We start from the raw sequence: 17,860 nt of genomic DNA on the forward strand, positions 1-17,860 counted from the left end.
TTAATTGGCCTCTCAGAGTTGGTAAGACAACTCCCACCTATTTATGCTCTCTGTATGTGTGTATATATATCTCCTCAGTATATGTTCCATTCTATATGCATCCGAAGAAGTGGGCTGTAGTCCACGAAAGCTTATGCTCTAATAAATTTGTTAGTCTCTAAGGTGCCACAAGTACTCCTGTTCTTATTTTTTTGAGTTAATCACGTGAGTTAACTCAGATTAATCGACAGACCTAATAATATTTCCATTTTAGAAATATATACATGGCGTGAAAAGAGAGTGTACAATATATTTATTGGGATTAAACATTTCAACAGTTATCTCATAAGGACAGCACAATAATTGTGTGTGTATATTCAGTGTCTGTGTAATACATACATATTCAAATACATACACAGAAAATGTAATACAAGCAGTTGGGTCCTGTCTTATCCCTTGAACTGTGTGAGGATCCCCAACCCTGTTCTGAAGGCAGTTCCATTTCCATTGCACTACATGGAAGACTGTCCATCTGAGATCTGCATGGTTGGAGGAAACAGGCCATTGAGCAGGCTCAGCTCTAGGGAATGATGTGCATTGTCCATATTCCAGGCCTCTGTTAATTTGGCAAGAGAAGTAATGTAGCATCTGCAACCAGGGAAATCCCTGACATTGCAGCTCCATTGGGTCCATGTTCCCAAGAAGTTGAGGTGAGACACAAAGCCTGCCTACTGTCTAGTCCACACCTGCAGTAAGTTTCAGAGATTCAAACCCTGTCTCCCAATGAAACCATGTGGGAAGATCTTCATCAGGGAAAGTTTGTGGAATCTTCCTCTCAAGACCCCTATTTGTGGGGATGTTGAGTATGTGTACATGGAGAATGATATTTTTTAATTCCTTTTTCATTCTTTAATAATGTAAGAAACCACCTTTTATTTAACCCTCTCATAAATGGATGTTCAGAAGAGGGAATCTCACCAGGTATTCTGTTTGGTATGTAGCTAGTGGCTAGAGGCAGGGAAACAGATGGAGCAGAAGCTGAAACGGAGCATCCAGACCCAAATGGAGAATAGAGCCAGGATGTAGGGAGTTTTAGGTGGAATGGTCATGGAAGGTTAGATGAAAGGTGAAGCCAGTCTGTGTGGGAAGGAAGTTATTTGATAGGCACAGCCTGGGGGCCAGGAAAAGGGTCAGATGGGGAAGTAAGAGAAGTGTATGGGGAGATTAGATTAGGGTAATTGGAAGAAAAAGGAGTGGCGTGGGAGAAGCCGTTACTAGGGAATTAAAGTTGGACAAGGCTCTAGGGTTCACATAAAATCAAGGAGCAAGGGTAGAAACTAAGCAGAAGTGTTAGGAGTAGAAGAACAGGACAGGTAGAAGCACCTGAGGAGACAGCCACTGACAGGAACACTTAGAGCTCTTTGCTTTCAGATTCTCACTGTGGTGAAGGGGATATTGGAATTAAAACATATTAATTAGGATGAATAAATTATATTAAAACGAATACATATGTATTGCAACTTCATTATCTTCTGACATTGCTCACAATTCAGAATTTGGCTTTGCATTTGAAATCCTCTTCCCTATGTGTATGAAGTGCTTTGTCTTTATTATCTGCCAGAGAATTACACCTTAGATCTTCAAAAGGAGATAAGTTAACTTTGGTCTGGGAGAACCAATGAATAAAAGGTTTTATGTTACAGTCACATGACCATGGATTATTGTTCAAGAAGACATCTTTAATAGCTGAAATAGAAAAATGGTAAATGCAGCTCAGTAGTTGACATTTGTCAAGTAAAATTTGTTTTCACATTTAGTAAGAATTGAATATGAGTTTGAGAAGTATCTATCAAACTTCTAGAATCCCCAGACTCCTCTCCTACTCTTACTTCATTTCCTAAGTGTTCCTCTGATCTCATTGGTATGTGGTTCCTTAATCTCCTGGATCATTTGAAGTTTCCTCACACACCAAAAAGGTCACTCTCAAGTTTGGCTTCACTAAAAACTGCTCTCTTTGATCTCTCCACCATTAAGTTCCCATTCTTTGACCTCATCTAATTTAACATCACTCACCCTCTTGATCTCTAGTCTTGCCATATAGACCTTCTCCAAACTTAAATCCATCAGTAACCCTGATGTCTCATAAATGGTCAGTCCTGTCTCCTCCCTTTCCAATTTTCAACTCTTTTCAGCTGTAAACTCATCAAGCTCACCATACACAACTGCTGCTTTAAGTTCCCTTTCTCTAATTCCTCTTCACTCTATCAGAACTACTCTTCTTAAGGTTTCTAGTGACCTGTTCCTGCCCAAATCTTGGAAACAATACTGCATCCTCAACCTTGACATCCATAGGCGTGCGCAGCCCATTTCATTAGGGTGTGCACCCAGGGAGCCCCACCCTGCCCTAGCCCCACCCCCATCCTGCCCCCATCCACTCCCTTCTACTTCCCGCCCCCTGACTGCCCCCCTCAGAACCTCCAACCTCCCTTGCTCCTTGTCCCCTGACTACCACCTCCTGGGACCCCTGCCCTTAACTGCCCCCCAGAACCCCTTCCCCATCTAAGCCTCCCTGCTCCTTGTCTCCTGACTGCCCCCCTAGGACCCTACCCCTACCTGTCCCCTGACTGGCCCAACCCTTATCCACATCCCTGCCCCTAGACAGATCCCCAGGACTGCCATCCAACCGCTCCCCTCCCCCTGACAGGCCCCCCCAGAACTCCTGACTCATACAACCCCCCTCTGCTCCCTGCCTCCCCTAACCCCTCTCCAACCCCTGCCTCCTGACAGCCCCCCCCCCCAATTGCCCCACCAGGACCTTCCTTGCTCCCGGTCTCCTGACTGCCCTGACCCCTATCCACCCCCTGCCCCCTGACAGACCGTGGGACTCCCATGCCCCATCCAACCCCCCCTGCTCCCTGACTGCCCCCTCCAGAGACCCCCTGCCCCTAACCACCATCCCCGGGATCCCACCCCCTATCCAACCCACCCTGCTCCCTGTCCCCTGACTGCCCCCATCCCTTATTCAACCCCCCTAGCCCTGGACCCCTTACCCTGAGATGAGGCTCCTAGTCTCCCCGCGGAGCCAAACACTGCCCCGCAGAAGCATGCAGCCCCAGCTCCACAGGTGGGATGGGAGACAGAGGGACTCAGGCCAGCTCCACACAGAGTGGGGTCAGGGCTTCAGCCCTGCAACTTTTTCCACTAGGGTGGCAGGGGCTCCCAAGACGGGGACTTCAACCCCACATCTTCTGCCAGGGTCCAGCGCTTCTCCTCCCTGCCCCAGTGTGGCTCCTCCGCCCCCCACACCCTCCAGTGCAGCTCCTGCCAGGGTCCAGGCTTCTCCCCCCGCCCCAGTGCAGTTCCTGCCGGGGTCCAGGCTTCTCCTCTTCTCCCCTCTCCCCCCAGTGCAGCTCCTGCTCGGGTCTGGGGTTCTCCTCCACCTCCACTCCCTCCCCCCATGTGGCTCCAGCCCTGTCTGGGGCTTCTCTTCCCCCACCCCGGCATGGCTCCTGCCGGTATCTGGAGCTTCTCCCACTGCACCCAGCCCTAGCCTAGCTGGGCTCCCTTGGGTCACCTGTTGCCTGCTGTGGCCAGAGTGGAGCCTGGCTGGCAGGGAGCAGCCATACATGTGGATGCCATGGTCACCAGCCCAAGAGGTGCGGGGCAGCCCTACGCAAGCAGGGGCTGGCTGTGCTGCTGCTGATAGCCCTGCACTCCTGCCCACACCTAACCCTAAGGCTTTTTTTTTTTTTCTTTTTTTTTTTTTTTGGTGTGAGACTCACTCGGCCCCTGCCGGAGCAGGGAGGCAGGAAGCAGTTGATTTGAGCCTGCCCGGCAAACAGCTGAGGAGGGGAAGGGAGAGGAGCAGCCTTCCCAGCCAGAGCTCAGGGCATTAGGGTATGCCGGGGCACACACGGCACACCCCGTGCGCACGCCTATGTTGACATCTCTCCTAATCTTGACACTATAATCACTCCCCTCCTGCTAGACATTCTTCCCTCCCTTGATTTTTCTGATATTGTCGTCTCTCAGTTCTCCATATGCCACTCATACTATTTCTTCAGCATCTCTTTCAATGGGTCAACCTCATATCCTTGTATACTCCTTATGCACATCCCACAGGGGTCTTTCCTCAGTCCTTTCCTCTTCTTCCCCTGGATTCTCTTGGCTGATTTTGTCCTCTTACATCTTAATCTACCATCTGTTTGCTGATGACTCTGAAATCTGCCTGTACATTCTTCACTGCCTCCCTCCATCCAGACCCATGTCTCTGCAAGTCTGACATCTCCTCCTGGATCTCTTACCATTAGCTCAACCTTAACATGGCCAAAACTGAAATCCTTATTTTACCAAAAGGTCAGTTCCTCTTTCTGGCCTCTTGATATGTTACCCCCACATCTATTCATCCATCCATTGTACTCCCCCTTCTAATCCACATCAGGCTTGATTCTTGTCTTATCTTTAAGGCCCTATCCTAATTATCTCTCCAATGACCTATTTCTACCATGATGCCTTAGTTGCCAACTCTTATGATTTTATACTGAGTCCCCCAATATCTTGGTGTTTTTCTTGAGGTGCCAACTCCAGGAGTCATCTAATTACCTGAGAATCTCAATTTTAATTTTTAAAGAGTAAGCCTTTAGCCCTCATAGTTGCAGAGAAAAGTTTGAAAATATAAACCCTAAAGACTCATAACAAAGAGAGAAAATAAAGAACTCCAAATCTATTATTTTAAAAATTTCAAGATTTTTAATACAATCAACTGATTTTTGTTGTCCTTACGCATGTTTTGAGTATTTGGAGTTTGCATTCTACATATGTAAATATTTTCATTTATACTGAAAAAAATAAGTCATGGAACTTACATTTGTGTTTATGTGATTTTATTTTATGCATGTCTTAAAATAGTATGAGAAATATGTGAAAACTTTAGAGAGCAAGTTATTCTTACCTTGATGAACTATCTGAATTAGAAGCCAAACAGATACTTTGGTTAATCAGTAACTTCTAATAATATGTGTTTATTACAACACAATTGGCATTTTACAGACTGAATGAAAACCCCAGGAAGGCAGACAAAACAATCAAATGCAGTCAGTAATAATACAAATCAAAAGGAGGCATATACCCATGAAAGAGTGTATGGCGTGATAGCACAGAGTTGCAATGAATTTAATATAATTTATGCACAGAATGAAAGATTTAGGCAGTCACTTGTTTGATTTGGACATCCTTTTGATTCACTTTTAATATTGACTTTTCAGTCCTGTTAGAAAGTACAGTTGCCACATTTTTTATGACTTGAGCTAAATATGTCATTCTATAACTATACTATAAGAGCTGAAGTTTATTTTTCTTGGAGACCTTTTTCAGTAATATGCCCCTAGGTTAATAAACATGGCCTTATGATGTCAAGGTAGGTATTTGCTTATGTCTACAAGCTAAACAAAGAGGGTACAGTGAAGAAATGGGAAAATGTAGTTTATACTTGCCTAGGTCTGCATTAGGAAATAAGATGACCAGCAGATTTTTCTTTCATATCAATACAAATATTAGCAACCAATACCATTACCAACTAACTGATAACCATTAGTATTTCAGTTAGCCTAACTTTGGATGCCCAGTTTTAAAAATATTTACCAGGGGGACTGCAGGAGAAAGGTGTGTATTGGGAAAAGTCATTTTTCAGCTTTTTGAATAAATTCAAAATATGTAGGTGGTATTTAACACAGTGTATACATTTTCTTCATTCAAAGTGAAGTGTAGTCTGTGATGCATATTTTTATCTAGTTGATGAAGCCAAAACAAATCCGGGTTACAGAAGCTCAGGAAGTACTAAGACTTGCCCATCAAAAACTGGATGAAAAACAAAGAAGTTTGGCCTTGGTGAGACATTTCTCATTATTATATGTTATTGCTTAGTTATTGAAGCATGTAAATATTCTTATTTTTCTTAGACCCTACTAAAACTTGTACAAGTGATTTTTATTTTAAAAGCTTCAGAAGGGGGACACACTTCTTTACTGGAGAGTTGGGGCCCAATCCTAAGACTGTGGAACTCCTGTCTGATGTCTCATTTACTTCAATGGCAGCTTTACCTGCACTAGGACTGCAAGATCAGGCCTTTAATCAAACTTCAGCAAAGCCTAGAAAATAGTGATTTCTTCAGAGAAATAGCTTCCAATGCCTCCTGGTTTGCTTCATTCCTCTCAACCAGCTACAGCTCAAATTTGGGACACTGGACTTTACAGTGGGAGTGGGAGGAGGACTTATTAATGCAGAAAGTGTTAAACAACAGAAAAGTAATCAGTAGTAATAAATAACCCCAAAAGAACAATTTCAGTACCAAGGGAAAATGTTGCTCCAAAATGTAGGAAAGGCCCACTTGAAAATGAACAATAGAAATTTGTGTTGTGCCTATACTTCAGAGAGGGTAAAGACTAGAGGTGACTTAGCCTCTAAATTGCTGTGATCATTTGCCATTTGTGGATTGCCATATTATTGTCAGACAGTGCATAATGAAAAGACTGAGTTTTAGAGCAATGCAATGTGAAACAACTGTCAATCACTACAGTGTAAGCTCTTACTTTCTTAAATAAGCTCAAGCCTGTTACATTGGTAGCACACATAGTAATAGAAGCAATGAAGTAGGTCTATTAAGTCTAATAAATGGCAGGCATGCACCTCTTAGTCAAAATAAAAAATAAAAACCTTGATCTATTATCTGCCAATTGATTATTAGATTGAAGAACATGAACAGAATTTAGAGGCAAGCTATCAAGAGAGCATAGCCCAGAAAGAAATGCTAGCAACTCGAAAGCAACTGGCAACTCAGCGTCTACACAGAGCATCTATATTAAGCACAGCTCTGGCGGATGAGATGGTATTGCCTTTCATTTTTTGTACTGTCCACTTTTTGGCCTCAGAACATTCAAGCATAAGAGCGTCATAGGAGTTTTACTTCATTTACATTTTTCAGGGGTGGGAAGCTGCCTCCCCTTTTCAGATAGTGGTTCCCCTCTCCCACATTATTATATGGCTTACCATGGTGTTGTGGCTTTTTGTGCTGGCCTGTCCAGTTTAATAACTAGATCCCAGCCCTGGGCAGAAGAAGAGGAGAACTGTCTTTCTGAGGATTATTCTTTCCCGATAAAACCAATCTTCCGACTTTTCAACAGCTGCACCTTAGTTTCCTCCCTCCAGCAGAAACAACAGTATTTCCAATCCCTTGTACTGCAGGGCAGAAATGACTTGTTCTGAAGGGCAGGAGGAAGCCTTCCCTATTATGATTAATAGGTTTTGAGGTGCTGCAGTAATGATTCCTTTCCTAGGTCCAAAGTTGCAACTGTCACTTTAATTACACTCCCGATTCCTATTCCACATAATTGTAAACAATAAACTTTGATACTGCATTATTAAAAATGCATATTTACATGCATTTAAAAACAGGTACATTTTATTGTAAATGATAATATTTCATTTGGTTGTGTTAGGAGCGATGGAAAGAATCAGTTAATAACCTGGACGAAAGGCTGCAAGGTATTATGGGTGATGCCCTTGTTTCAGCAGCATGCATCATCTACAGCGGAGTGTTATCAGCAGAATATCGTCAGCAGCTAATAAATGAATGTCTGAGATTGTGTAATGAGAATATCATTCCCGTGTCTCCAAATTATTCCCTAATAACAGCTATGACAGAAAAAAATGAGGTAATAATATGAGCAGATGGTGAGGGGCATAGCTGATTTTTTTACATCAAAGGCTTTATCAGGACTTCCCCCTTTCAGAACACTTGATTCCAAACTTGATTTACTAAGAGTAAAATTCAGAGGTCCAAGTATTTTACTGAGATTATTTACAATATAGATTGTTGTGTTCTGTTGCATCACCTTGTTTATGTCTTTATATGTAGTTAATTGTAAACATTGTATCCATGAAATAACAAGGATTGTCAAAAATGTAAAAATATTGAAAATTGAAACTTTTCTAGGTCAGTAAATGGCAAAATGAAGGTTTGCCTCTCGACCAGTACTCCATTGAGAATGCTATCCTTGTTAAGAATGGACAACGGTGGCCTTTACTAATTGATCCACAGAAACAGGCTTACAAATGGATTTGTCAAATGGAGGGAGACAGGCTACGACAAATTCATACTTCTGATTCCAATTACTTAAGAACTTTAGAAAATGCCATGCGAATTGGAGACTCCATTCTGCTACAGGTAGTTTGGTTTAATTTGGGGGGGGGGGTTCTGAGTAAATAACAAGGAAAAAAAATTCCATCAGAAAACTATAAATGTAAGAAGAATAGAGTGCGTTTGAATGTTAATTTCCCTTGTCAAAGGTATAGAGTAGGAGAGCGATGGAAGTGATGGAACTTCTTTGTAGTTTTATTTATTTAAATTTAATAATAAACATCTGTCTAAAACTCTAGCAACCTAATTCTCCTCACTGACACTGATATAAATTAGTAGTAACTCCAATAATGTCAGTGGAATTGCACTGCGTTAAAACTGGTGTGGAGAACTGGCCATAAGCACTGACAGTTTCTCGATAAAACCACATACATACAAGAAAGTCTCAGTCAGCTACATGGATTCCTATGGGATCAGAAGGCCAGAGCCATCTGCGCTGAGGACCTGTGCTTCTGCACTAGCTCTGGGTCCTTGCCACCCCCACACTTGCATTGCTAGGCAGCATGATTCCAATGGAGTCTCACTGACAGGGCATCTCTAGTACCCACTGTCCCTGGGTCCCTCTTTAAGGAGAGGTTTCAGAGTAACAGCCGTGTTAGTCTGAAGTGGGCTGTAGTCCACGAAAGCTTATGCTCTAATAAATTTGTTAGTCTCTAAGGTGCCACAAGTTCTTCTCTTTAAGGAGAGTTCCCAGCTGGGCACAGGGGATATGAATATCCTTCCAGAAATTAAATGTAATGATAAAATGCAAGGTGTATATCTGATTTTGAGCTCACAAAGCTAAATAACTATTTGAGCTTATTAATTAACCATAATGATTGCAATGTAGACAATATATTTATGGGTTTTAGGATCTTGCTGAAACTTTGGATTCAAATTTAAAGCCAATCTTAAGAAAGGAAATCTACAGTAGAGGAGGTAGAGACTTCATCAGGATTGGAGATGCTGAAATTGAATACAACCACAACTTTAGGTAACTGTCCTCATCAATGACAATTTTTCTAACTACTATTGTATTAGGTTGTACTATATATTAAACTACACTCTCAAAATGCATTTTAAGAACATTATTAAAGTAGCAAAGTAAAGTGCTCAAAAGTTAGAAAATGCCAGAATTAAGGTTGCCTGTGCAATCTTAATTCAACTCCCTTGTGCGTGTCCATGATGATACTGTATTGATTTATATGATCACATATTATTTTTTCCTCAGAACCCCTGCTTCATTCAGTAAGAGCATGGATAGTGCTCACTTAATGAGTAGCTATTCAATATTTTTTTTCTCTTTGTTGTTGATTGTGTGCCACATACCTTATTTACTGAACACTATTCAAACTCTGCTCTGAAGACAGAATTATTGGTTTCTCCATGGTCTTTTCTATGGTGCTTATCATTGTGGTATGTGATTGCTTCACAAACATTAAATAATTCATTTTAACAACACCTCGTTGAAAGTGAGTGGTATTATCCCCATTTTACAGACGGGGTATTGAGGCACAAAGACATTAAGGTCAAAAGTAACCACTAATTTTGGGTCCTCAATCTGAGATACCTAGGCCCTGATTTTTCAGAATGTTAAACTTAAGACCAGTTTTCTGTTGAAAGCTTGACTTTAAGTGCTCTAAATCCATATGGTTACTAGGATTGTCATGAAATTTGGTGTTCCTCATGGGGCACAGAGTTCTATTAGTGATCCAAAATTGGGGCTATTTGACCAAGTTGTTCCCAAGATACAGCCCCCGGAAAACACATTCTGACACTTTTTGTTCACAGGTAGAGCTCAAACCAGGGCTCAGATCATCACACTAGTGTTACACTCAAAGATTATCTCAACAGAATGCATGGCACCCCCAGCCTTTTGGGGAAAATATTATTCGAAGTAGGGTTTGCTTCTCCAGTTAGGCAAGCGCCAAGCAGTTCTAAGGCTCATGCACCTATTTACACTCCTAATGGATCACACTGGACATGTGAAGAGAGAGGCTAACTACAGTATTTGGAAAATTACCTCTGTGTTACAGGACCTTTGTGGCTCTGAGATATGTTATTGAATCTGAGCATTGCCTCAGGCACTGAGGGTATACCTTCACTGCAATTAAATACCTGTGGTGGGCCAGGCCAGCTGACACAGGCTTGTGGGTTGCAGAGCTTGGGCTAAGGGGCTGCTTAATTACAGTGTAGATGTTTGGCCTTGGGCTGAAGCTCAGGCTCTGGGACCTTGTGAGATGTGGTCCACCTCTACACCGCAGTTAAACAGCCCCTTAGCCTGAGCTCTGCAAGCCCAAGTCAGCTGGCATGGACCAGCCATAGGTTTTTAGTTGCAGTATAGACATATCCTGAGAGTTTAAATCCGGCCCTGGGCAGAAATCTGAAGTGAAAAAAGCAGGCATATTGCTCTAATCTGCCTCTGACAAAAGCTTTTATTTTTATTTACTTTGAGGAAAATGTAAAGTGAATACAGTAGAATATTCAGAGGTGCTAAAACTATTTTTGGAAAAGAAAATAAACTACACAAGCACATGCTTGTTGGGAGGGGAGGGCGAATAGAGGCGAAGGTGTGGATGATAATGGGGGAGGGGGTTGTGGGATCTGGTGATGGGGATTGGGTAAGGATACCAATTGGGGGGGCAGGGGAGGGCGGTAGCTCCCCCTCCCCCCAGTTTCAGACAGGAGGTGTGCAAGTTCCCTGACGGAGCTCTTAACAACAGAACAGCATTAGTGTGAAATGTAAGTTCTATGGAGGAGAGGTGCCCCTGGGGCAGGGAGTCAGTATTTTGTTTGCAAACAGAGGCAGGGTGATTAAGATAAGAAAGGGCTGGTGATTAAATTAAGGATGTGGAAGTTTAGCCTGTAAAAGAGGAATCCCTCTGTGGACAGGAGAGAGGGAGGAGGAGGGGTTGTTTTAGAGAGAACACAGGGAACTCAGAAAAAATACACCAAAGCACTGAGCCTAGGTTGCATTCAGAAAAGGGGGAGGTTTTGGGGGCATAGGTGAAAAGAAGGGGTCAAACCCAGGGAAGGGCTAGCAGTGTATAGAGAAGTTCCCACTCTACCTGTGGTACATATGTGGCCCCATCACCATAGTATTTGAGCTTGCACCTCACAATGTCTAACCTATTTCTCCTCTCCTCCCCGCCCCTTGGTGAGGTAGAGCAATGCTGTTATCGTTGTACAGATGTGGCACTGAGGCACACACAGACAAAAGACCAGATTTTCAAAGGTATTTAAGCACCTAGTGAGTTTTTTCAAATGCACTTAGAAGGTTAGGTGCTTTGTAAACCCCATTAGATGCCTAGCTGCATCTTTGGGTGCCTAAAAACCTTTGAAAGTCTGTCCTTAAAGTACTGATCTGGGGTCAGAGAAGAAGTCCATTGGGGGGAAGTAGAACCCAGGTCTTTCAGGGCTAGCTCTCTATCCAGCAGACCAGCCTCTCTCTCTGCTGCATGCTGCAATATAGAGGACTTTGATAGATGGGAGCAAAACCAAAGCAGCCAGTTCTCTGAGACTCTAGCAAACAGTCCCGGGATGGATGCCATGGTTGACAGCAGAAGGCAAATAAAAAGAACCCCAAATCTGTTACTTTTACATAGTCTTATGGTTTTAAAACGAATCACATGATTTTTGGTGAGCCTGATTCATGATTTTTGAACATTTGGGATTGGCAATACTGTGAAAGTGACTTGAAATGTCAGTTTCACTTCTATCTAAGGTTATTTTCTAGTGTATTATTGTAGTGAGGTAACACCTCTAGAGCCCCAGGCAGGTGCAGTATAAACTCATGGGGTCTTGCCATAGTAGGATGTTTCCAAAGTTAAATGATCTAGTCCAAGCTTGATGAACTGCAAAAAAATGATAGAAAGTAATCTAGATTTTTCTACAATTGTTTCAGTTGTATTCAAGAGTTAGTAACAAAGAATATACATTAAAATTTTAAACCTAACTCGAGTTCCTTAAGTGACTTGACACAAGATGTGAGAACATATTAGTATTAGATCTGAGTGGGTCTAATATTTATTAAATCTTCTTTTTTTTCTAATTTCTAAGTTGTTATCTGCAAAAAAAACCCTAGAGTTTTCAGGTGTCTAAGTAGCCTTTGGTATCACGGTTAAAGTTGCCCCCCTCCCACCTACCAAAATCTGAAATGATGCCCTAGGGAATGGAGGAGGGCTTGGGACACTGGGAAGAAGAACGTGGGGAGAGGATAGGGGCACGGGCACCTGTCAGCCCCACATTCTCTCCAGTATGTGTGCCACAATCTGGGACCCTCCCCAACCCATCTACAGGGGTATGACCCCTTTCTCTGCCCCTCCACATGTGAGCCAGCTTCTGGAGGAGGCTTGCCTATTTGGGGAGTGGGATGTTCTGAGCTGCTCTCCCAATCCCCCATGGGAGCTGGGAGCTGGGGTTCCCTGCCTATGTGTGCGGTTTGACCTCCCTTCCATGTCCCCCTTGTGAGCCAGGTTCTGGAGGGGGCTAACTGTTCTGGAGGTGCTTGAGCCCCATTTCCTATTCCGCTCAGGTGATCTGGGATGCCTTGTCCTTCTAAGGGGATCTGAGCCCCTCTCCCTAACCCCCACATATGAGCCAGAACCTGGGAAAGCCCTGCCCCTGTGGATAGGGAGCTTAGAACAGACAGACTGTTCAGAGCATACTCCCAAAACACAGTGCTGACACTGGGGTAAGGAGCTGAGAACAATTATGCTTGATGCATATCAGAAACTCTCCAGCACTGGGGAGGAAGGAAGGGAACACCCACTGACATGAATGGAGGTTGGGGGGGTCATACTTCTCAGAGCCATTGTTTTAGGCTGTATTTATCTGCATTGGTTATTCGTTCAACTGAGAATCTCATTGAAATTAATGAGCCACTTAACACCCCTCTGAGCCTGCTGTACTGCTGATGGATGTGTAGAGCCCCTCTGCTCCATTCTCCCTATAATTTCATAGAATATTATAATGAAGTACTAGCTCTTCTTTAGCTAAGGTTGGGAAGCCCTTCCTGTGTAAAGGACAACTCTTCTAAATGCTGTAAAACCTGCATGCTTACACAGATTATCAGTTTAGGGGGTAGGGTTAGCTATGCAATAGCATTTTGTTAAGTTCACATTCTAGCAACTTTGAAGTTTGAAACCCACCATGAGTAGAAATCTGAGAATGAACAGTAAACATTTGAGAAAAATCTGCCTCTGTCAAGGTGTGGTTTTGTTTTTTGAGAAGTACAATCTGAATACAGAATGTTCAGAAGGCACTGGAACTATTCTTGAAAAGAAAATGAATTACACGAATGAATGCACACTGGGACGGTAGGGGTGGTTAAGGGACAAGATAGGTGGTAATTGGGAGGAGCTGTTTGGGTCTGCCATGAAGGATGCAAGTATCCTGGAGAGGGGGATAAATAGGAATGAGTGGTAGGGGAGGGAAGAGAAGCTGGGGGGCTCAGGTAAGGGGGAGAGGGTAAGGATTAGAGGGAATGGGAGGAGAAAAGATGGGTTGGAGAATGTGAGGAGTACCAGAGGTAATTGGAGTTTGGCGGGGGGGGAGACTTTCTGCCTGAATTCTCTCCTTCCGTATGTGTGCTGGGATCTGGAGGAATCTGCAGGGGTCTGAACTCCTCTCCCTACCTGATGTGTGTTCTGGGATCTGGGGAACACTGCTCCTCTTGGTCTGTTTGAGCTTCTTGACCTGCTCCTCCATGAGAGGTCACGGGGGAGGAAGAACTGAAGGTAACAGATTTAGACATCTGAAATCCAGAAAATGAATAGTTAAGTTACAATCCACTGCTGTGTGGGGGTGGAGCTGTTGAAAGTGTATGGGGGACGGGCTCAGTTTGGAGAAGGGGCAGACTGGGTGGACCTGAGGCATAGCTGGGGAAGCCTGGCTGAAGTAGGTGCAGGAGTCCGATCTGCAAGTGGGCAATGGAAGTGAGGTGCTAGCTGAGTGTACAGCTCGGGCTACATAAGCAAGGTAGTGTGGGACCCTTCAGGAAAGTGCTGACTGTGATATTTGTAGTCAGCAGCATAGGGCAGGAGACATCAAGGAGCAACTTCTTACATACTAATGGCTTCTGTCGTGCTAACGAATGGCTTAATGGGATGGGAAGGGGAGGGGGAACTGGAAATGTTGGCAGAGGGCTATATGTTCCAGGGAATGGTGGGGGATGAGGAGGTGGAGAAGGAGAGAGACATACCAGTTTTCTCTCTCACACTTGAAACTACTGTAACAACCATGTAATAAAACTCTTGAGGTTTTAGCTCACAGATATGGGTTAGATTTTTCTCATCAGCTCTGTTAGCAAATACACATTGCCAAAATTTCAAAGCATGACCATTTATCTCCATTTCACTCTAACAAAATGTCAAGATGGGGGAGGTGCTCTTAGGAATTATGTACCAATCATATGTTCTAGTGGAAAGACCACTGGCCTGGGGGACTATTCCTGGCTCAGCCACTGGCCTGCTGGGTGAATTTGGGCAAGTCACTTCAACTTTCTTTGCCTCAGTTTCCCATCTGTAAAATGGGGTTAATGATGTAAAGTTCTACTGCTGAAAAGCACTATATAGAAGCTAGGACTTGATCTGTACTTAAAAGTTAGGTTGACATAGCTACATTGATCAGTGGTGTGAAAAAACACACCCCAACATAGCTGTGCTGGCCTAACGCCCAGTGTAGATGCAGCTATGTTGATGGAAGAATGCTTTTGTCAACAGAGCTAACTTTGTTAGGGGATGTGGTGTCCCTACACTGACAGAAAAATCCCTTCCATCAATGCAGGCTGCGTTTACAATATGCAGTTATGCCAGTATAGCTACAATGATATAGCTATGCCGGTATTGTATCCATATATCTATCCTATATCTTTTGATTATTACCTAGCCACAGTAACATCAACTGCAAACCTAGGTGAGAACTACAAATGCCTAAATGAGCACTAACTCAGGGGTTCTCAAACTTCATTGCACCATGACCCCCTTCTGACAACAAAAATCACCACACAACCCCAAAGTGGGGGACTGAAGCCTGAGCCCGCTGCCCAGGGCTGAAGCCCTCAGGCTTCAGCTTTGACCCCAGGCGGTGGGGCTCTGACTTCAGCCCCGAGTGGTGGGGCTCAGGCTTCGGGCCCCAACAAGTCTAAGCCAGACCTCGTGACCCCATTAAAATGGGGTTGAGACCCCACTTTGGGTCCCGACCCACAGTTTGAGAACCACTGCACTAACTCCTACAAATGAACATTTCTCTTTTTCTGTTTAAAAAAAGAACTAGGAAGTTAAATGGCAAAAAATTTCAGTAAGGCAGAGTTAAGGTTGCTTGGTGATAGCTTGTGCCCTTGCACAACATTGAGTTCAGCAAAACTCAAACTTTTGAATACCAGGAATAAAGAGTTAAGATAAACACCCACACAACCTTAAATCTGCCCTCTTTGAATGAGACCCCCACCTAAACTTATACTTTCTCCTACCCATCATGAAATCCACAGACTTCTCTCATATCCCCCTCACTATGACAATACCCATGGCAAGAAGACCCCAGTACTCTCTACTGAGACAGCCTAAAAACAATTCTGTGTTGAAATGATGCAGACTGGAATCTCAAGGTACAGGTACACATACATCTCTTTCCTTTGATAACACAAATGGGGGGGGAGACTCAGAACCAGATCTCTTCATATCTCAATCTCAGCTCTTTCAAGTTGCTCCAACTTATTCCTCCACCATTCAGTACAGTTAAACCTAACAGAGAATGCAGCTGGAGTGCATTCAGATAATTGCCAGTACCTATTGCTAGTTCCAGTGAGGGCAGAGCTAAGGTTGCAAGGGCATTTACCTTAACTCTATATTTCTGTGTTTTCAGAAGTTTTAGTTTTGCCGAACTCAACACTCTGGAAGGGTACAAGCTATCAGCAGGTGACCTTAATTTAATGCAGTATTTTATATGTTCAAAGCACAGATCCCTTTGACTTCGGTGGCAGCTGTGAGTGCTCAGCACTTCTGCAGATTTGGCCATAAGCTCTCAAATCAGAAAGTGAAGAACACCCAATTAGTGGTCACCTGTGAAAAGTTTCATTTAAGTGAAATGATTAGCATAATATAGGAACAATGTGGCAGGAGCAGGGATAGAATCCAGTTCTCCGGGACAGCATTCAGCTGCCTTCTCCATAAGACCATCCTTTCTCTTCCTGCAATCCATAAAGTCATTCACCACACAACTTCCAACTACTGCAGCAAATGGGGCAGAGGACATACAGACAGCAGCATCCTTCACTACACAACCTGTATTCATCCCTAGAGCAGGCCCACATGAGTCATCAACGAGTTTTGAACCTTTAAATCCACTGCACAGACCTCTGCACCTTGAGCTAATGGAATAACTTATAGCAGTAGTATGTTGTCAGCCTTTATGTGGCCCAGAACAAGAAGGGGAAACTTTTCCAGTAGGATTCACAGATATTTGATGACATCAGAAGAATAGTGAGACTTGATGTTGTGGGTAGGGGATCCCCTGCATCACCCCCAGACCACAATTTACACTGCTTACACAGTCCTTCCCCTGTTTGAGACACACAAGGGATTTCTTCAAACAAAATAAACAAAAAGGTACTTTTTCATCTACTTCCCCTGCAAAAGACAGAATCAGAGTGAAAGAAAAAGACAAATGTGGTCAGTCTCTTAGGTGGTCTTTTGGTCACCCCTTTGGAATTCAGTTTATCTGCATGTGTAGTGTCCTTAATCAGTGGGTAGGGTCACACAGGGACAGGTTGAAATGCTAGTGTGGCATCTTCAGTTCATGCCCCAGTCTGCCATGGGGTGGAGTAAAACAGCTTTGTAGTGGCTGACTGCTCATTGGGGAGCACCTGACAATCTGGATACCTTTTCCATTTACCTCAGTCTGGCTGTGGGACAACTCCCATTCCTACTCCTATTTAACAGGGATAAAGCTGGGGCTAGAGTGGGAGAGGAGAAATCGCTGATTTTCTGAAAAAAATTAGAGCATTGCTGAGGCTGTTCTGACTTATAGTGGGAGTCAAAGCAACTCCCAGACAGGATCAAGAGGACATAAAAGTGATGTATAGGCATCTTTGCTGTCACCCCACTCCTTCCCTTTTGGTTCTGCAAGGGTCTAGCCCAATACTCAATTTATTTTAAAGTGTTCTTAGTGTTGCTGAAATATACCAGATTGAAAGCGCTAGACAAGAAACATTTGATACTCAAATTCTATTGTGATGAATGCTCTCGTAATATATTTCTTTAGATAGATTTTCATTCACAGAACAGGTAAAGCATGGTCAAAGAAAGCACTGCCTTCTTTTACCTCACCTTGCCAATGTGCTTCATCCCTAACCTGAAGTTCAAATTAAAAGAAAACGTATGAGTAAAATATGTTAATATGTGCATTACTACTTATTCCTTTAACACTTAAAATGCTTTGTGTTTCAGATTATACATAACGACGCAAAAAGCCAACCCCCATTTTCTTCCTGCAGTTTGTAACATGGTCACAATGATCAACTTCACTGTAACATTCCAAGGTTTGCAGGACCAACTGTTGTCCACTGTAGTAATTCATGAAACACCCCAGTTAGAGCAACAACGTTGTGAGTTATTGGAGAGTATCTCTGCTGACCAAATCACACTCCGAGAACTGGAACAAAAGTCACTTAAACTGCTCCAGAAAACAGAAGGTAAGCAAAAATGTTAC

General features: G+C 43.3%; 1 protein-coding gene across 1 annotated transcript in view; it reads left to right on the forward strand.

Moving 5' to 3' along the window:
• Positions 1–17,860, forward strand: part of DNAH14 (dynein axonemal heavy chain 14) — a 499,756-nt gene that overhangs the window by 405,325 nt on the left and 76,571 nt on the right. The window contains exons 64-69 of the mRNA XM_034764559.1: positions 5,770–5,865; positions 6,722–6,862; positions 7,473–7,688; positions 7,970–8,200; positions 9,025–9,146; positions 17,599–17,843. Of these exons, the coding sequence (XP_034620450.1) occupies positions 5,770–5,865; positions 6,722–6,862; positions 7,473–7,688; positions 7,970–8,200; positions 9,025–9,146; positions 17,599–17,843 (1,051 nt within the window). The remainder of the gene's footprint in view (positions 1–5,769; positions 5,866–6,721; positions 6,863–7,472; positions 7,689–7,969; positions 8,201–9,024; positions 9,147–17,598; positions 17,844–17,860) is intronic.

The sequence above is a fragment of the Trachemys scripta genome, chromosome 3, assembly GCF_013100865.1.
Source record: "Trachemys scripta elegans isolate TJP31775 chromosome 3, CAS_Tse_1.0, whole genome shotgun sequence".
Lineage (NCBI taxonomy): Eukaryota > Metazoa > Chordata > Testudines > Emydidae > Trachemys > Trachemys scripta.